Genomic DNA, 21,656 nt, shown 5'->3' with positions numbered 1-21,656 from the left:
CAGTGCACTTTGCACTGATGGAGTTGAGTCTGGACTGTCATAAATCACTCATCTAGACAGACCTGTAGACAATTGCACAGCAGAGGTAAAGTAAAAGTGTATTCTTGCTTTTGGGACAAACAATTTACAAAATGTTATAGAAATGAGTTAACTCCATTTGAATGAATAATGTAAAGAATAATCTCATGCTTTTTCACCAGCTCCTGAGGAGGTAATCATGAGCTTCTTTGAAGTGTATAATAGCCTGGAAAGGTCCATGAACATCGATGGGTGCATAGTAAAAATGACTGATTACCTGGCAAACATTTTCCTAATCAATCTTTTCATCATTAAGTACAGTTAGCAAATGAGAGTATCCATGTCAGAGTATTGTAAACCATGAACAGGGCTGGGAACTGGCACTGTCAGTGTTAAGTAGGGAGTTAAGACTGATGAAATCCAGTCTTTCAAGTGTTCTGGAGCAGGAGAAATCTCCTACCACTTTGATTCCTACCCATCTGATTTTGTGGCTCCCAAGAATGCCAGTCATGACTTGCAATCCACTAATTGCCCTTCTCTGTGAGTAAATGATCTCATAGGAGTCATTCCATGCATTTCTTCACTTTTTAATGGACTTGTACAGGGTGAGCTTAGAGGTAATGATCAAATGTTGGCAGCAAGGTCTGTTTTATTGCCACTGAAGGGATGCAGAAGGAACTGGGAGCACTGTTCATGACTGAGGAAGGGCAAAAATAGAGGTTGAGATTCGTTTATTATAATTGCTTTATATCTTCTCTCTATCATCTGATTTAACCTACATGAACTACAATTTTCAGTAATAAAGACACTGCATTTAAATACGATTTTCGTGAACTTATGTAATAATATATCCTTGTTCAAATACACTGGATGGCATACAGGCATGTTTGTGTGCTCTAAACTAATTTATTTGGTATTTATTTCTATATTTATATTTGATAGCAGTCATTGTGTCATGCTAAGGGTTGGCTTGCTGGAGGGAGACATTTTCAGATTTGAGAAGCACCACAGAAAACCAGTTTGAAGCTAAAAGCCTGATGTTAGAATCTGAAACAATTCTGTATATACATCCAAAGGATTGATACAATAGTTCAAAAAACAAGATATGAAAAGTTCTGTTTACAAATATGTCACTGGCATTGGCAGCTTCCCCAGAGGTACGTTAAACAATTCTTTTTGTTAAGAATTAGGTGTAGGTTGGCCTCTAAGTCCACTCTGATGCTGGAGAGCAACTGAATCCCTGTAGTTCACCCATTTCATGCTGTAGGAAAAAAGTGAGAAATGATGGCACTGCCCATTCTGTTCTTTGGACTACAAATAGCACCTGCTCCCTCCTCACTCCCCCATCCCTGCATTTTCTGCCTGAGCTCTCTGCCAGCTCCAGTCAGCTCAGTTTTCAGGATCTTATATCCTGGAAAACGACTTCCTGTAAAGGGAAGGTTTGTGAAGTCTCAGAGCACCCTTTGATGAGATTTCCCTTTCTGCAGCAGTGTCAGCTTCAGCAGCCTTCTGCTGGCTTCTCCTCTCTCCATGACACTTCTTCACATGGCAGTAACAAAGGTACCACACAAAGTATTTAGGTAACCATGGAGACCGGGAGGAGGAAGCAGATTATGGTAAAAAATAACTCAGGGAAAAGAAAGTTGTATTTTTAACCTGGATTTTTACCCAGTCTGTTCACTGGATGGTCCCCAAGAGAATGTGCACCAAGTCAGGGCCACGTGTAGGCAGAAATGAACCGTGGGCAGGTGTGGGTTGTTTATTTGCTTTCAGCAGAAATGCTCCTGAGACTTCACCCTCCAAGAACCTGGAAAATGTTTCACCTTACCTGATCATTTCTTACTGTTTGTTTGGGGCCTTTTTTGTTCAAAATTCAGCTGTTAAAATCACCTTCTGTAAGCTTTTGTGCCCTTTGGACAGTGCCATGAGTGTTCCTTGCACATCCTCTGTGTGTCTGTATTGCCCTTTCCCTTTTACAGCACCCACTTCGAGCCAAATCCCAACTCCCTCACCCTAGCTATATTTATATTTATGTTTTACCTACTAAGAAAGTGTTTCACACAGAAAACAAACATAAAGATATGAAGACAGTGACAGGCAGAAAGACAAAAAAATAGACTTCCTTATGCTTTGGCCTGTGTAAGCACTGCATGGGCTCGTCGTCCAACATGTGTGTCCCAGTGTCCCTGTTCCATGATGGGTGTGACACATCCACTGACTCCCTGGGGACATGGCTTGAGGGGCACAGGCACTTGGGGTGTCTCTGTAAGGTGCCTCAGACTCTAAGCACTGTTGTCAGAGTTCATTACATAATCTGCAGCTGATAATATAAATTGAAATATCTCATTCTTGTGACTGCTGTTTCTCCGTCGCGTTTGGAAAATTGATAAACTTTTTTTTTAAAAAAATCCCAATTCTCTAAAAAACCCATGCAATTTTCACAAACCAGTCAGTGGGGCTGCCTTTGCTTCTGCAAAACAGCTCTGCCAGAGTGTTCTCTTGGTGCCATCTGTGGCTGGTTTGAGCTGCTCTGTTTGTACACCCGCCTTCTCCCCACGATCTCTGCAGGGGACTGATGGTTAACCCTGTTCCACTGGAAGGGAAGAGGGTATTGCAGTCAAAGCACACACTCTGTGGATGAAGAACCTGCCCTGGATTATTGTCATGGTACTAGGAAATCAATGTAACCTCTTGTTTTGATTTCCTCACAATTTCCCTGGGCTGTTGGTGCACCTCACAGTCTTTAGTTGACACCTAGGAGGTCTGGAGCTTGTGGAGAACAGGACTCCTGTGACTGCTGAGCTCTCTCCCATGGATAGTCTGTGTATCCCATTAGGAATGATCAGGGGGTACCTTTCTGGTGCCTATTGACTGGCTTGGAGCAGATGCTCAGCATAATCCTGCCAGGTGCTAAGTGCTGTGACATAGCTCCAGGGAAGTATTTAAACACATCCATACATTCAGCTGCAGTTCCAAGCAGAGTGAAAGGTCTGGAAAAAAACACTTGGTACTTTCTAAATGGGTAAGACTAATTAAAGGAAAAGCAACTCCTCTTGTATTTGTAAAAGCAATGTTTACTCCTGGACTCTATGTTTAGGGTTTTTTTTTCCTTTCAAATGTTTGTATTTCTCAGCTGACAGTTACTTAGATCTCCCCAACTGTTCCAGGGTAAATTAAGCATCTTTCTTACCAGTTGTAGTTTGCTGCATCCCAGTCTGAAACCAGCTCTCTGTGTAATTCTATCAACCCAACTGTGGCTCAGAATCCAGAAGCAATTGTGTAGTATCCCCATTATTGTTTTACCACCTCTGTGCAGGGCAGTTTTTCAGGGGAATAATTTATGTTGTCCAATATTATGTGTATTTTAGTGCTCAGTTAATGACAGCCTAATATTTCAAACAAAATACAGCTTCTGTAATGAGATGCCTTGTTTCTGCCAGGATGTGATTAGGATCCCTGCTACAGTGATCTAATGAGATTGACCTTCATTTCATAACAAATCGCTCTCCTCCAGAAACTATTTTTAATGGCCTTGATTTATGCAAAGGAACCTATAGCAGTAGCCTTCACGTGGGGAAATAAATGCTTCAAGTAATTATAAATTTTATGAAAACGACAACTTTAAAGTGCTACTATAGTTTTGCAATGTTACACACTGATTGAGGGCAGCACTGGAAGTCTCACGTTCTTTCCGCCTCTCGCAAATAAGAAAATAAATGAATTTAGTTCGTACTGTGTAGAAGATAAACTCTGTGTGATTGCGAACCCGGAGCTGGTTTGAGCAGCCCGCAGGCTCACCTGGAGTCTCCTACCCTGGAGTGCAATTTGCTGCCATCTCCTGGGCGCTTCCCAAAATTTCATGGAGACGATCAAATCCATGCTCTAATAAATTGCTGTTGTCCTGATGTTCAGAGCCGTAGTGTGTGTGACTTCTAATATGTTATAGTGAGATGAATCCTCTTTTAAAAGGTGATGAAGAAAAAGAGGGATCCATATTCTGAATATTTCTGTTGATAGTTGAAGTAGGATGTCTACAGGGTTTCAGAGGGAAAATGAGCTGGAGATGGATACACTTGGTAGTGCATTGATATTAGATAAGAATGCTCTGCTACGCTGTAGCTATTTAATCTGAAAAGCCTACTACCTTACCAGTATTATTTAATTTTCATCACGTCCTCAGAAGATTTCTTTTATTACATGGTCCTAGTTCTCTGATGTCATATCCACTGTGAGGCAGATTTTCAGGCTTTGTATATGTGTTACCCATTGCAGGAAAAATAAGGGATGTAAAAATTACATGACTAAATATCTTAGTGCAGCTTATGCATTTCTCCCATATTTCCTGTAGACCTGGCCACGAGTTTAATGCCTGTAAATTCCTTTCCATAAATCCCAGTGCCAAAACTGTTCTGAACAAACAGCTTAACCAAAAACCAATTTGAGATGGAAAGACTAAGGTGCAAATTAAACTTTAAAGGAAAGGCTTCACAAAAATAACAGCGTTATTTCCTCCAAGGCCACAGAAGTTCCCACGTTAAGATAAGAATGTTCAAGCCTGTATGTAGAGCACCATCTGGTGACTCCTGCACAGCAGGAGCCCGCAGCAGGGATTTCTGTACCTTGCAGACAGCGAGTCAGTGGATGTCCCCCGGCAGACCTGCTCCTTGTGCTCTCACTGCCAGGTACAACTTCCTCACCAACACAAAAACGTGCTTTCAGTCCTGTTTCCAGGCTTTGGCTGCTGTCATCGTCCTCTCTGCAGAGGAGCAGGGGGGTTGCTGGTGCTAGTGCCCTCTCTCCGTGCCCCACAATGTGGGCAGGCTTTCCTTTTCTCCAGGAAAGGCACAGTGTTACAGTGCCAGCCTCAGGAGCAGGCAGCAAGCACAGGGATCACTGTCTGGCACCCAGCCCCTCCTGGCTGCCCCTCCTCCTGCCTGCCTGAGACATCCACCCAGGCTGTGCCTTTCTCTCCTGCTGCCACTGTTCCAGTCTGTCCCTGGGAATGCCACAGTCACTTTGCCACAGAACAAACCCAGGAGGAATGTGTTTTGGTGGCCCCTTGGCCGTAGGGTGTGGGTGGTGTAGGGTGGTGGTTGTTGGTGTTCGCTTCCACAAAACCAATGAACTGGATGATCCAGCTGTGAGCATCATCCTTGGGTGCCTGAGCTGTTTGTGGGTACATGGATTTTTCAGTCTTGTCACTGAAACAGACTTAGAGAGGTTTTACTCTTCCAAGAGCAAGTAAAAAGATTTGGAGCTTAATTCCCCACTACATTACACCATAGTACCATAGATTTCTGTACAGTTCTATTTCGTCTTCAAGTCAAGGTAATGGACTGGAATATCATGTTTTCAACCCATAATCCTCTCTATCTCACATATCTCAGGCAATCACCTCAGCAGCTGTGTATTTCTGAATCCCTTTCATGAGTTTTCTTTTCTTACCGCTGAAAAAATGCATCTCCTTTGTTTCAGTAGAATAGCCCGTGGACTTAGAAAAACATCATGTTTCTCAGTCTAGACACAGCATAAGAAGTGCTTCCTCCAGCAGTAATGACACAAATACTTCAGGAGTGAAATGCTGTTACTAAGGCTCATTAAATTTTTTTCATGTAGCAGCTTTCTTAATTCAGTAAAGAACAGTTTCTTATAGTTTGGCACAGTGGACTGAGCTGGTTACAGAATCAGTCAATGCAGCAGGTGAGCAGTGGAGGAGTGGAAGCAGTTTAGTGATGACCTGTTGTATGAAGCAGGGGAAGGCTGAGGGGCAGAGATCACACCTGTGCCAGTGATACTGCATTGGTTCAAATATCCTTCCCACCGTGTCCAAAGGCCTTTGCTTTCTGATGCAAAACCTGGAGTGACACCTACGTCCATTGTCATGGCTGTGCAACCTGCAAGGAGGCTGTGAGGGTATTTTGGAAGGGTGGAGAACTTGATCAGTGTTCAAATATAGCTTTGTACTGAGATTTAACTTGATAAGGGGTGAACCCCCCCATAAATACAGAAGGCAGTAACTCTGTAACCATTGAGGAAATACATATTTCATCATTTGAAAGCTCATATTTTAATCTTAATTTTTTGTTGTCTTAATCCCTTGGGAACTTCTCTGGAGAGAAAGAACACAGCATATATTAGTGTAGGCCTTTAAATTATATTTATGTGTAAGCAATAGGGAGAACATGTGCTATACTACTGTTATTGATTCCTTTCGGTTAAAAAATCCCCAACAGTAAAACAGAGTGAAAACAGAGGCAAAAGACTGAATTTGGAAATTTCTAACTGTAATAACCTGTAATAAGAGTCCCTTCAAAATACACTTCCAAGGGCAGTCCTGGCCACGCTGGGTTTGTGTGGGGCAGTTGCTGAGGCAAATGGTTGCAGGGTCCAGCCACCGACCCTTGGTGCCTCCAGTCATGGGTCCCACCACAGGAGAGCTCTGCCAGGGATCTGCTGCCTTTTTATTAAGAGCTCCTAACTTGTGAGTTTTCCTGGCTGTCATTTAACTGTCTGCTGTTCCAAGGCTCATGGCCACGCTGGTTCAGTGGTTCACACACAGCACATGTGTAAGAACACGCTACAGCTGCTCCTCTCCTACCTGCATAAACTGGGCCCTGAGCTGTCCTGAACCAGCCCAGCTCTGTGGCCTGCAGTGGGGTCATCTCAATTTACATTCAGACCTCCACAGGCTGAGGGTGCACCTTTGCAAAATGCACATCTCCATCCCAAATGGAGCCTCCTTGTGCATGCCAAGGCAGGGATCTGCCACGTGCAGGGGAATTCTCTGAGTTTGGAGCCCAGGGAGCTGCACACTGAGCTTTGGCATTTGTTCTGACTGTAATTGCAATTGATTTTTCAGATCAGGAGGGAAAAGCCATTCTGTCTTTGATGTAAAACAAACTGCATTTACCCCAAGGAAGGCCTTTTCCAGAGATGTGGAGCATTCCAGAATCCAGCCATGCATGGCTTGGGTAAGCACTGACTAGTTTGTGTTTCAGAGGGTTATGTGCAGTTATGGCCTTTATTCTGTAAGTGACCTATTTGAGTAGCTCTGCTCTGTATAAGGGCAGATGTTTTGAACTTGGAGAGAGGAGGAAATGCAGTGAAGGATAGAATTAGGTCACAACTTCATACTGCCAAGATTTTTCTCTTGATTTGCTTATTGCTTTTGTAAAGCAGCTTCTCACCCTGGAAGGAATGATTTTTTTCTCTGCACTCACTGGATCAAAAACCAAAGGAAACTCATTGACATAATAAAAAAATTAATTTTCTGTATTTCTATGTGGAAGTTTCACAGTAAAGACAAACCAATCTTCCCAGCTCTGTAATCAGCATTTATGATCAGGAGGTAATAAACAGTCAAAGTCAGTTAAAGCATTTCTCACAAGCAGTTTAGAGTCTCACTAAAATGACTGAAATGCAGGGCAACACAAGCACTGCTGTGATGAAGGGCAGGAATAGCAATGGGATTGTTGATGATTAGTTGGATAAGAAGTAGGATTAGAAAGACCACTTTTAAAACTGAGGAGCTCAGTTCAGTCCAGACAACATCCTGAGCCCACTGATTGCTCCCTGTAGAGAGCAAGCTTGAAATCTTCATTCCCTGTGCTATTTAGAACTAATAAATGCATCCAAATTAGAAGCTAGTGGAGTGTTTTCACATCATATACCTCATTAAGACACTTTGGGGAGGGTGGAAAAAATAAAATTATTCAAAAGCAATCTTAATAACTAGATGAATGTCATAAATTTGCCTGCACCCAAAATGTGTCACAGAGCTTTGCTTGCAGGGCTCGTGTGCACCCACGGCTGCAGTTCCCTCCCGTGGTGATGGTTCCACACGTGTGTGTGGGAGGAGGTGGGTGAGCAGAGAGCGCTTCAGAAATCTGCCCTACATTGTGTGAAATAAGAAATTAGCAGTGACTCACTCTGTGCCTGGTGTTCTGATTAAATCTTCTGCTGTTGCATTATATCCCCTTCCAAAATTGCTGTGGATTTTGAGCACTTACCCAGCTATATCCATGGTAAGGCACACTTCCCAGATGCAGCTGAAACAAGGTGTTCTGTGTACGTTTTCTTAAGATAACATAAATTCACAGCTATACCACTGTCTTCTTCTGGCAGTCTGGAGATGTAGGAAATACTGCAATCAGATGTTTCTAATTTAATTCAATCCCTCATTAATTTGATCTCTCTTTTAATTCAATCTCAGCCTGAGGATGTAAATCACTTGTATTAAAAATAACATAATGACCACTCTCTTTTTTAATCAATGGTGACTGCTTTAGGCAGGTATTAGTAGATAATCTGATTACTAAATACACAGTGAGTTGGCATTTAGTTAATAACTAAAAGGGAAAACTTGGAAAAGAATCAAAGGAAAAAAAATAGAAAGAGGGATAAGAGAAGAGAGGCTTACAAAGACATGCAACATTAAAGAAAATATTATGGAAGAGTTATTTTTGCTGGTGATTGTTACAGGTACAAGCCTTTAAGGTGCACAGCCTGTGGTGTCAGCCATGGGCAGCCCAGCAGGAAAATTACTGACAGAACTCCAGAAGGAGTGAGATCTATGGTAAATCCAACATCATTTCCTCTCAGACTTATTTAAACTTACTAATGGGATTTAGAGGTTGATGCTTAGCAGTATTAAGTGGGCATAGCTCCACTGAACTCTGTCTGCATCCTTCACAACCCTCTCTCTCTGATTGTAGGTAGACACTGTTTGCCTGCCAAGTTCCCTTTCTATGGGAAAGGCACTCTCCTTATTGTCCAAGGTGTTGTCTGAAAGAATGGACTACCTGGCAGAGTCCTGGGCCAGGGCAGGAGTCAGGGCTGGCAAGAAAACTTCTGGTGTGCAGCTAAATCCAGGTTGTACGTGGAGCAGTGTGGAACAGCTCTGCAATGGCTTCCGAGCAGCTGGTGGGGAAGGCACCAGTCAGGCTCATTGGCCAGTCCTCTGATTTATGTCCCAGGCCCCCAGTTCTCTGGAGACTGAGAGCTGCTGGATCTGGCAGTGCTGGACACAGGCTGACAGGGAATTACTTTGAGGGGACTGTGCTGCATCTCTCATTTTCTTACTAATACCACCTTGGGACTGCATCTGAAGTAGGTAGTTTACTGTCCACTATCTTTTCTTGTCAAATTTGCAGTGCTGCTGCAATGACAGCCCTTCTGGTCAGCCAGTAGCTCTGGAGGAGACTTGGACTGTTATTTTCCACCTGCCTCCCCTGTGACTGCTCCTGATGCCTGAGTGATGAGGCTGAATGGAGCCCATGCTCTGCTGCTCAGCAGATGGCATTTTCCAGTACATCACTATTGGAATGGCCCCCACAGCATGAGGGATCCCGAGCTGTTCAAGGGAGCACCTTTTGGCTACAGCAGGAGAAAGAGCCTTGACAATTTGCTGTTTTCTAAGATACCCAGTAGCAAAAAGGAGATTTACACAGAGTCCTGACACGTTCCAATATGCCATAATTCCCTGCCCAAGTCCCCAGTGCTCTCACTGGAGCTCTGCTCAGTGTATTTTACACTGATACGATGATGAAAGGTCACACCATCTCAGAAGGGACCACACTCCTCTGGGGAGTAACATGAACTGGATATGCTAATCACATGAAGCTTCCAGCAGAGACTGTTTGAAATTATCAGCATAATTTGGGGGTTAAGAAATGCCCTGACTGATACTCACATTTCTGATGGGGTGCCCAGGCAGTTGACCACCGGACTCCTGTTCATGTTCATGAGGCTCATTGCCCAGGACCTCCTCAGAAGAAAGGCTGCTCAGCAATGCCCAGGAACTACCTGGTCCAGGTGGGAAAGATGCTCCAAGACAGAGTTGTCTCCTGCAAAACAGAGGTATTGAAGCCTCACTGGAGACAGAAGAGGATGGTGAAGTGACAGAGGATAGGAATCTCAATCTAGATGTATACTGGAGCTGAAATGGATGTCAGAGTGGCTTGACCTGGTACTCCAGTGGTACAGCTTTGAATTCCTTTCTTTTGAGACTGTAATCTTGTTACTTTTGTGTTCCAGCAACTATTACTAAAACTGACAAAACAAATTTGTAATATATAAAAATCGTGTTGCAATAGATTTAATTGATGGAGGCTCTCAAGTCAGGGTGAATAGTTGTAAGTCAGTGGGGAGTAGCATGTAAGCAGAGGTACTGCAGGAGATGGTTTAATTGAATGGGCCCTGGATTCTTGCTACTATTCCCCTCAAATGGCTTCCTGTGTCCTTCTTCCACATTCCTTTGCCATGCTGTCCATCAGTTCCTGGATCTGTAACATAGGAATTATGCTCTCCTTGTAAAGTGCTTTTAGGATCAGCACAAAACTCATACTGTATTTTTATTTTAGTTCTGGTGAGTGGAGAAAAAGAAAACCCTTTTAATTGTGAACATAGGACAAAACTAATGTAGCAAGTACAGGTTCTTTAGGAAAGACAGACAACTGTGTCCAAGAACTAGTCTTAGTTCAATGTTTCCAGTGTTCCTGATTTGCAGGAAGAAGTGATTAATCACAAAGTGAAATCTATTCAAGATTAGCATAAATTGCAGAAGGTTGTAAAAGACTCCAGATGGATTTGAATTATTTTAAAAAACCCAGAAAAAAAAAAAACAACAAAGGAAATGTTGAGTTGGATGAACATGGACTAATTGCTAAAAAAAACCCCAACTAAACAGTCTAATGGAACATCTAGAATTTTCAAAAGTCAAGAGTCCAGGCATGGAGATGTCTGCCCAGGACAAGCAAATAGGGTGCTTATGGGCTGGAGATGCAATACCTTCTGACATTTCTACAGAATACTGATACCCTTACTCCTAGTCCCTCAGTTTGAGCCATATCACCTCAAAAACTTACAATAAAAAAGGCCTTACAGCAAGGAAGAGAGCAGGACTGTGCTGCAGTTCCTGTGGAAGGGGATGTTGAAGCCTCCAAGGTGATGACACAGTGGGAAATGCTTCCTGCCCCAGGGAAATGATGGGAGCAGTTCACTGCTGCCAAAGGGCTGGGGATGGTGAAGCTCTGGGCCTGGGTTTTATGAAGCAGGGGATGGTATTAAAACATTCATAACTAATGTCATTAAAACATTGGTCATGTAGTATCCCACAACACCATCTGACATCCTGTTGCTCCTTCTTGAAGCTGGAAGACACCCTGGTGTCCTGTGGTCGCAGCCTCAGCAGTAACCCCACACAAACACAAATACAGAAGATGGAGTATTAATATGGCAGAGTATTAAACTTTTTTTTCCAGTAATATAAACAGAAAAAAGTTTGGAAGGAGACTTTCTTCCCTGGCCAAGAGCAGCTGCATGACTGGCTCACGGGTTATGGGATGCTCCTTTTCTTTTGGTGGTTGTGGCTGTACATGGGCAAACTATTGGCCCATTTCCAACAGTAACTTGATTTAAATTTAGTGCCCACGTAGGAACCAGGAGAATTTTATTATCTTGATTTAATTCTTCATTTTCTTTAGAAGAACTTTTATGTCCTTTTGCACTTTGGAGAGGTGCAAAGTTAATAGATTGCTTCTTACAGATAGACTGCAGGGATTTCATTTTTTCCAAGGTTAATCTGCTATTCACTGCAGTTTATCTGGACCATTAAGACTCCAATGAAATCAGGCAAAACCTGGCATCTGACATCAGATCTGTAACTGTCCCCAGCCCTGCTGCACACAGGTGCTGTCCCTGGGGCTGTCCTGTCCCAAATGCCAGTGTTGTGCTGTGCAGGGGAGGACGGGGTCATCCCAGCACCTGTAAAACACCAGGCAACAGCTGGAGAAAGCAGCTTTCCATGTATTTGTTGAACAAGGGCTCCTGGCTGCTACCAAAAAGGGCAAACCTTCTCAGTAATCCTCCTCTTTCCCATTCCTTCTCCTTTTGCAGGATAAGAAGTAGAGTTTTGTGATTTTTTCCTTAAATAACTGCCCATTATGTCCAATGCTTCCTTCTGTGCATGTCCTGACTCTGCCAGCTGCAATTTAACAAAAATAACACCTTAATGACAGCAAAACAAAGGGTCAGGAGAGGTGTAACAGAGAGCAGGAGATGCAAGAGAAAATGCAGCTTCAGTAGCTATTATTTCGAGTTCTCTGCTTCAGGGCCTCCAGGCTGCCCTCCTTTGGCTCCCCCAGTGTCTGTTTGCCAGACAGGGACTTTTTGCTCATCTGAAAGCACTGAACTGATAGCAAGAAGCCCTCCCCCATCTTGCACAGGGGTGGCCTGGGCACCAGGCTCTGGTGCTGTCTCCTGAGACTGCAGCAGCAGCACCAAGTGAAGTGGATTTGAAGGCCCAACGTGGTGTTTTAATGAGTGTCTTTCTCCACAGAGCTGAGTCTTAGCTCAGAAGTGAAAGGAAACTACAGCCTCCCTCTGAGGAACAGGTTGTGGCAAACGTTTCACTTGAAGAATTTGCCTTGTGAGCTGCTCCCCTCCGAGCCTGGTTAAAGCACTGCTAGGTAAGGATGGTGTGATTCATACAGGAACCTCATCAACTTGGGCAAAAACATTGGCCTGCAGAGCTCCAGGGACACATGGAGGCTTTCCAGAAAATAAAGGTTTATCACGTAGAGGAACACAGTTCCTTAGGGCCCCTCTACCACAGGGTGAATTTCTGAGCTGGTGGAAAATGGATACAGACATTCCTGCATCAACCAAACCCAGGCATCTGCTCCACCTGCGTTCATGTCTGGCACCAGCTGAAATGAGAACGCCAGACTGCGACCGCCTAAGGACACCCACAAGAGAGTTTGTACTAACGTAACTAAATTAATTTCAAACAGATTTGAGTTAAACTAGTATAATTATCATGTCTTGACAAGGTTTCAGCTTATTTTTGCATATCTTTTCCCTGCAGAGTGGTGATTGCCACTGACAAATGGCATAATCTAACTCTTGCTTAGTTAAGTCCGTGGCACTTTGTTGAAGACAACAGGGATTACTCTGGCAAAGCCAAAATATCTGTCAGGCTGTTAAACATGTTGCATATTTACTGACACCCCTGGAGTCAGCTAGCTTTGTTTTTTTCGAAGGGATGAAGACAATAGCTTAAACTGTTTTTGAAAGGCTTTGAAACAGTGTCTAAGGAATAAATATGAATGGCCTGTAGTAGTTACACTTGAGACTAATTCTGATCATTGCAGCCGATGACATACCTGTGCAAAGCCACTGTAACTGTGCAAAGAACAGAGCCTGCAGGGTGTTTTCTCAGGTTGGGGTTTTTTTAAAGAGTGTTTTGTGACCAGTGGGACTGTCTTTCTTGCAGAAGCACAGTGCTGCTCCAATGTACACGCTGTCATCTGTTCCATGCTAATAAATTAGCATCTGCAGCCACCACTGCTGCCTGTCAGAGCCGGGTACAAAATTGAGCTGTTTGATCTCGGTGCCACTGAAGTGTGTCTGCACGACTGTGGAAGATGCACATTATCCCATCTGCTTCCCACAGACCCTCCATCAGGTTGGATGTTTCAAGGTAACAGATCAGATGCGATGAATTCCATAGCAGCCGACTGGCTTAGAGACATCCTGCTTTGTCACGGCACTTAAAAATCTGACTTAAGAGCAATTTTATTCCTTCACAGCAGGTCACTTAAGCCCTGTCCACACTAGGGAAATGGCTGGCTTTGGCCCAGCTCCCTTTGTGCTCAGGGCTGTCCCAGAGTGGCCGTTTTCATTAATGTGCCAGGTCACTCCTCTCCAGGAAGGCCTTGCAAGGCACCAGTTCAATTGTCAGCAGCTGCTGGTGGCCAGTTCAGTTTTGGGCTGCTGCTGCTGCCACTTGTCCAGATGGAGCCAGCTGTGGTGGGACTTCTGGGGGAAAACACCAGAGGTGGGAGGTGGCACAGTGTCCCAAGCACTGGAATTCCAGTGGCTGGGATACCTGAGCACTGTGGTGGCAGGGCTGGAGTGCTGAGCATCAGCCTCACCAAGCCAAGTGTGTCCCTGCCACGCCTGCACACTGGTGCTGTTGCACCCACCCCCCCTCCCCCCAGCTATTCTCAAAATAAAATCCTTTGCTGGACTTGCCACGTGCATTTTCCTCAGAAATACACATTCTGTCTAGGAAGAGAGAAAAATTAGACAACTGCAAGTTTGATTTTGAGTGTAATAAAACTAGTTTATATACACAGTAACATGAATGCCACAGAGTACACAGCAAAGTACCACAGCAAACCAGAGTGTAACTGCCCCTGATCACAAAGGAAGGCTTGAAGTTTATATACTTATTGATATAAAAATGTGTAAATATCAATATGAAGCACCAGATAAAGCAATGCAACCAGGAATTCCAAATACAAATTACCCACAAGAATTGAGTTGAAATTGAAAAAAAAAAAATTCCCTTATTCAAGGCATTTAAAGAAATCCCATTTAAAAAAGTCCATTGATTTTGGAATCCCTAATTTAAAAATAAATTTCCCCCTTTTATTAAAAACAAGAACATAATCTTAAATGCTCAGCATAATTAAGTTTTAAAAGAAAAAAACCCAAGGATTTCAACTGCAAAACCTTCTCATACCAACAAGTCAAAGGACAAAGAAACAGAAGTTTTGAGTCATTTTTGAAGAGGTGTTATTTATGAAATGACCATTTAAAAATTTACACACTCTTAAATATATATTATATATACAATATATAATATATATATTTTCAAGCAAAAAGGGGCAAAGAATACTTCTGGGATACAAAATTTATATACATACATATATATATTAAAACATGCCACATGCACTCATATATATATGTATGTATATATATAAATTTATGAACAAATATTCCCTCCATATAAAAAAGCTCCAACCTCTTCTAAATCCCTGAAATCTTCCCCTTGGATTTATGGAAAAAAAATATCTTTATAGTCTGAAGTACAAACCAAATTCTCAGATTCTGTAGAGTGGTAAAATGCTTATGTACAGGTAAGTGAAGTATTTCATTTCTCACTGGCAACTCTGCTTGATCTGAGAGCATTCTGTGGTTTCCAAGTAAATGCTGAGTGGAGCACCAATGCAAGGAGACCTGTAGGAAATTATTTAAATTACATTCTACACCCACTCAAAATCCCCATCTTTCTAATACTGCATCCAGGTGAATAATAAAATCCATACAAATGTCTACTAGAAATTCTCTGCAGCACAGCAGGGAAAAAGACTTGCTCCTCCTTTTGGAGTTGAGGGTGCCCTAAAGAAATTTCTCTCCAGTGTTTCTTTTGGAAAGTAGTTTTTGTGTACTCTTCTGTTGCAGTGTTTGGAATCCAGATGATTGTTTACAGAATTATTTCCACAGGTGTATTTTTACAGAGGTATTTAAAATTCTATTCTGCACTTCTTCGATGTTACCTCACTGAATAACTGAATCATCATCACAACTCTCTCTGCACTGACTGAAGGGCTCTGATTGTGCTCTGGGTTTTAGAGAAGTTTTAGCAGAACCAACACCACCTCTGCAAAATCAGAGTAAAACTGATGGTCTAGTCAGGCAGGGAATAATGGCCAAGTACTGTTTGTACAGAGAAACAAACAGCCAATTTGGGGAAAGGGGGAAAAGAAAGTGCATTAAAAGCTCTGACTCAGTTTCTACTGTATCCCTCAGAAAAGTTAAAATTGATTTAAATAAAAATAGGACTATTTCATATATATTTACATATGGATTTACTTGCTATTATGAACAAAAAAAGTTAATTTAGATGGGACATGAGAAACAGTTACATTTTATTTCAGCAGCAAATACATGTTAAAATTAAGGACCTACAGTGTGAAGCTGCTGAATAAATTCTCTACATAGCTGAACCCTAACACATAACTTACTTAAATAGTATATTTTTCTCTGTAACACGTGGGAATTCCCTTGTGTTAACATGTCAAGGTGATCCATTCCTACCTTGTGGGTGCTGCTGGGATGTGTGGAGCATAAAAGCTTTAAGGTGGAACATTTCTGTAAACGCTCCCGTGCATTTTCATCTGTGCACCAGTAACGTGGTGTCCCAGCTGGAGTTACTGGTTTCATCAGGTCTGAATGTTGAAGTGAGACCAGGCTTCTATGTTTGGACATTCCAGGGGCTCCAGATGAAATTTCTGGATTCCCTCATTCCTGAAAATTTGTAGGCAAGCTTTTACTAGTAGATTCTCTTTATATTCACCTGGTTATGCATATTGACCAGATCAGATCTGAGGTTTGACAGATAATTAGTGAATAAGTCATTCCCACTTAAGGAATACAAACCTAACCCATTTTCCATAACATCTCAGAGTAGTTTTTTCAGCACTCCTGTTGGAACAGAGGTTGTGTGCAGTACCTCCCCTGCCTACAGCAGGAGCAGCACATCTCACCTTCACCGCTTCTCCCACACTAATTCCTCACCTTCCCACAGCAGAGTGTCTGTAGCAGATTGTCAAAGCAAAAGGCTTCTCTCAATGCCTGGTCAGTCCACACCAACTGACTTGTTATCCACTATTATTCTCCCTGTGCAGATCCCAAATTTGAAAGCCCACGATTTTGTTACTTCAGGTTTATGCTGTACTACAAGCAACTTAAAGGGACCCAGTCACATAAACCCCAAACACAAATCTCATGGAACAGATCAACCTAGTCTCTTATGAAGTACAGCATTCAATTTTGTAAAGTATTTTGCATCTTTATGTGGGCAGGATTATTTCTAGGGCTGTTATGAAAAGAGTAAGATTCCCACCAACTGACCAGCTACATTTCAGGTTTTTGACAAGGCACTAAACATTGTGAATCCAATCACTGTGCTCTCTCTGTAACATTAGAGAGGGTTTTAATGGCTCTAATAGGATCAGAAACCACTCATCATAATTCTTCAAACAAGCATTTGATTTTCCCAGAAATTAGTTTGCACTGGAAAAATCTTTAGAGTTCATGTTAAAAATATTTGAATGACAGCTTTTATTAATAGAAAAATATATATTTACAGTCAATACTGTTATCTTAGATTTGCAGCTCTTCCTATTTCTTGAGCTCAACTGAAAGTGCGACATTGCTAAAAAAAAATTCAAGATCTGTGCACATATTCAAGTAAGTTCTAACATGCACAGCCAGGGGTTTTGTTCCTGTCGTACACAGGATCCTGTTGCAAACAGAGCGGGTTTTTTTCCTTTTGCTTAGCAATTATGCTGTAGCATTCTTAGGATTTGCTTACAATCAGTTTAATGCATACATTCCTGTATATTTACGTGGCACAATCTGGTGCCAGGATGGAGAACCACCACAAACACAAGTTACAATCATCAGTTATGGGCAGATCTGCAAAGTCAGCCTCAGGCTCCTCGAGGAAGAGCTCAGGCCAGATCAGGTTTGACTACATTGACCATTCTTTCTTTTTTAAAGAAAAAGACCACACGACATTACAAAATGCTAAAGTTTACCCAGTGCTGCACAAGAAAGAGATTGGTAGTGAACATCTATCCATGCTTGATTATACTGCAGAGCTAAAATGAGTACTGGTTCATCACAACAGATACAAACTGAAATTAGATAGCTAGAGATACAAAGGCGTCGGACCAGCTGCATCAACACGAACGGTCGGAGAACATTCAAAATTCAACTTGGCATGTGCACGTTGACACGGGAGGGACACTGGGAACACGTGTCCGCAAACACGGGAACACCCACCGGCTTCAGGGAATCGCTGCAATGGCGAGTGGTGTGAGGCTCCTGCCCAGGGTAGCTGGGAGGTCGGGTGCACACACACACACTATGGAACAAACACAACACAGAGCACACGGGGAACAAAAGCCCTACTCGTAGCTCACACACTGACTAACAGCTACTAGAGAGTACACGAGTGCCTTGCCATGCTCGCCGGGTTAACCTGGGAGAGCATTGCCCTCCTGTGTCCAGGGAAAGCAGGGCTGCACCCAACGTGGGATTCTTTGTAAAGGTTCTTCTACGAGCTGCTCAGCAGTAGTGTAGAAACTTTCTTTCCTGATGTAGTGGAGGTACCTCAACTACACACATTGCACTTGGGCTTTTAATGCACTGTCCTGTTTTTCTGCATCAATGCCGCCATCCTAACCTTTTTGCAAAAAAGAGAAAGAAACAAAAAATATATATCACACTAAAATATATTATCCTTATCCTTGCCTGATCCTTCACTGATACAGGTGAATCAAACAACAGAATAATCATCAGAAGTTTCAAAAATTCTTCAGGAAGGTCACAAAGACAGTCTATACTACAGCACAATCGATGTAGGCTTCCACATGCCCTTCAGCTTAGCTCTGAGAGATGCCAGAGAAGAGCAAGATAGACATGTCAGCCCCTCCAAGGTAGGGTGTGGATCCAGAGCTAGTTTTGCTGACTTTGAGCCTGCAGGACTGTTTGTTCAGTTTCCATGCATCTGGTCCAAGCATGCATATGCTGTATAAAGTGGCTATTTGTTTCAAGGCTGAAGTGAATGGATTCCTCACAGTTTTAACAATTAAAAGGAAATGTCAATCCATAAAAAAAAGAACACATGGATATCTGTGCATTTATGTGCCAGGAAAGTAAAGGAAGGGGCTGCAGATCTAGCGTCAGGTAAAGGCTGGTGTGTAAAGTGAACACTGTAATGTACAGCTTTAAAAAATAATACAAGAATTGCACATAGATCCATAGGAGAGAAGCACAGGCTCATAACTAGGGCTGTCTGCTTTCCATCACCTGGGTCAGAATATTCAGGATCACTTTTTTCCCTGCATCCAGATCAGTTCTTCAGAGTGATTCAGGAAACAACTCACAGCCTGGCAATACTGAGCAAAGGTATTGTCTGTACAACTGCATAGGTTCCATGGGAAATGGCTGTTAGGGCATGGAAGGGACTCAGCAGTGGCCTCTAAAAGTGAAAAAGCTCCTTCAGGTTGAGTTTTTAGAAATTCTGACTCTTTAATTCCCACTAATTCCACCTCTCATCCAAAACTCTGTCTGTGGTGCTCCTTGAGCTCTTCTGACAACATTCCATTTTTGGGGTGTTGTCTGTTGCAACATTAGAAAACAATAGTTACAACAGACAGAGACAGGCAGCCAGACACTGCTGTGGGGAACATGGACCACGATCCTGTCAGCTGTGGCTGCCAAACTTAACAGTTCTCTCAGTAATTAAACAACAGTGTTTTTGCCCCCTTGTTTTTACCCTTCAGGGAACTACATCTGCAGTAGAAGTGTCTCCATGTGGCCTGTGAGCTACACGCAGACAAGTTTTAAACATTTCTATCTCCTGCCAACAAACCAGCAGAGCCAATTTCAGTCCCATTTTGCAGTATGGCCCAAGTGACAAGAGCAGACCAAAATAAAACAGAAGAGGTGGCTGTTATTTTCATCCTCGATTCATAGCAGTGATTGTCAGAGAAGGTTATGTATGTCCTACCCATTTCAAGTCAGGCTTTAGTGCCTTTTGTGATGGAGGGGGAATTTCAGTGGCCCACCATTGTCTTGTTCTTGTATAAATGCAGTTATGGCTACAGTACATCAACAGTCCAGACTGGTGAATGGCACCTGGGAAACAGGATAGACAAAGTGTGCATATTCTGCTTTTTAATGCAGAGGTCATAAGCTAAGGGTAATGGTCTGGTTAAGGCAGCGTTGTTGAACTCATGGATCCATGGTTAGACAGGGTATGGGTAGGCAGTGAGGCAGAGAAGGAGGGAAGGGGACTGAACACAGATGCTCACTGACACTTGCCACAGTCATCAGGAAAAACACATCTGGGGAGGAAAATACAGCAAAGTCTGTGTGTGGTTGAGACCAAAGGAAAGAGGAGCACAGCCCACTTGTGGGTGACTGATTAAGCTGAGAAGAAATTTTGTGTGATATGTGGAATGGAAGCAAATGAGTGTTTTGTGGCACGGTGGATCATTCATCTCACATTTGCAACTAATCCATCTCTGCTGATGGTCACTGCTATTCACTAACCAGTGCTACACAGGAAAGGACAGAAACTACCCAGAACAGGAGGGCAATTTGTTTACTGCAGTGGTAGAAATAGTGGTATCAAAGTTTGCTCTCCTTTTCTGCCAGATATGAATCAAGTCACGTACTGTCTGATCCAAATGCAGTCATGCATATATAATCAATCCCTAACAGGCCCAGCAAAAAACCGTAAAGTTTCTGTCAGACTGGGTACAGGATGCAATTTCTCCAATAAGAACCTATTTGCTCAGAGTTGCTGGCTTTGATATCTAGGCTGTTTTTAACACTTGTACAAAAATGAGCCCTAGTGCAGGCTGGAGTGAGGGCAGGGGCAGAGGTGAGGGTGCTTCATGAAAAGCAACAGGCTCTACAAACTAGTGCTGCTTCATGATTCTCACAATGCGATGAAGTGAGTCCGTAGTGGCAAAAGCCAGATACTGACAACAAAGCCAGTCTTCCAGAATAATTCCACAGTCCCTCTCCAAGGACTTCTCTGCAAACTTGATCATCAGCAGCGTCCTTTTTATGTCCAGCCAGTTCTGAAGTATAGCATCTCTCCGTGAGGGGTTGGAAGAGGTACTCAGAGCGTGGAACAAGTCCTCACGTGGACCCCAAAGCAAACACTGCAGGATTCCCTTGGCTTCTGATATCAGGATCCTCTCTGAAGGGTTGGGATTCAGCAGGCAGCTGGCAAGTTGTTGAAGCCCTTGAGAGTAAAGGGAACGACATGGAATCTTCGGGAGATCAGCACGAGTGTACTCCTTCTCTTTCAGCTCTGGATTCTCATCGAAGGGGTTGGGTAAGTGCAGCATTTCGTAGATGAGGATGCCAGTCTGGAACTCATCACACTTTTTGTATTGTGTCGCGGTGATGATTTCTGGAGCCAGGCGGGACTGATCCCGTAGGACCTCTGGATCCACCATGTGACTCTTCTGCTTGGCCTGGGAGAAATTGCTCACTATGAGCCTGGCTGGGCAGGCGGTGTTGGGACCGTGCTCCATGGACTCGGGGCTCAGGGGGCTGCCTCCCGGCCTGGAGTGAACCAGCAGCAGGTTCTCCAAGCGCAGATCACAGTGTGTGATGTGATATGGCTTCAGGTGCTCCAGGCCCAAGCACAGCTGCAGGAGGAGCAGACAGACCTGCCTCTCGTACAGGTCGGGGCTTTTGGCGTGGCGGGGCTCGGACTCGCGCACGAAGTCGGCCACGGTCAGGTGCGGCACCTCCCGTGTGATGACCACGACGCGGCTGCGGGGCCGGCTCAGGGTCCCCGCCCTGCTGGAGCCCTCTCTGGCTGCACCCTCCGCACTGGAAGCCGCGTCTCTGTTCTTCTGCTCGGGTTCTTTCTCCTCTTCCTCCCGCTCTTCTTCTTCTTCCACGTCCGGCGCGTCATCGTCCTCCCACGGCAGGAGACGGACTGGCACTTCCGCCAGGAAATGGCCACAGTCCTGCTGGATGTTGAAGTTGATGGCCAGGCTCTGCCGGATGGACAGGCTGTGATAATACTGCTGGGACTCCTTGGCTTTGCTCTTACAAATCTGGGGGAGGAAAATAAACAGACATAACTCTTAGATTTCTAAGTTCTGTATCCTTTTTATAAATATGTATTTTGTTGATGGGATCTACAGACTAGACCTAAACACAGGCAATAAAAAATTCTTTACTGAACTGACCTTGGCAGACTATCTTAAGGCACCCAAACTGTTTCCATTGGCTAGTAAGCAACTGCA

The 21,656-nt window shown here is 43.5% G+C and overlaps 1 protein-coding gene across 1 annotated transcript in view; it reads right to left on the bottom strand.

Moving 5' to 3' along the window:
* Positions 1-14,122: 14,122 nt before the first annotated feature.
* Positions 14,123-21,656, bottom strand: part of PEAK1 (pseudopodium enriched atypical kinase 1) — a 111,939-nt gene continuing 104,405 nt past the window's right edge. The window contains exon 7 of the mRNA XM_027697990.1: positions 14,123-21,464. Within this exon, the coding sequence (XP_027553791.1) occupies positions 20,304-21,464 (1,161 nt within the window). The 3' untranslated portion in view covers positions 14,123-20,303. The remainder of the gene's footprint in view (positions 21,465-21,656) is intronic.

The sequence above is a fragment of the Neopelma chrysocephalum genome, unplaced genomic scaffold, assembly GCF_003984885.1.
Source record: "Neopelma chrysocephalum unplaced genomic scaffold, ASM398488v2 Primary Assembly neopelma1_124, whole genome shotgun sequence".
Classification (NCBI taxonomy): Eukaryota; Metazoa; Chordata; class Aves; order Passeriformes; family Pipridae; genus Neopelma; species Neopelma chrysocephalum.
Note: the sequence above shows the minus strand (reverse complement) of the source record. Positions and strands in the feature narration are given on the sequence as shown.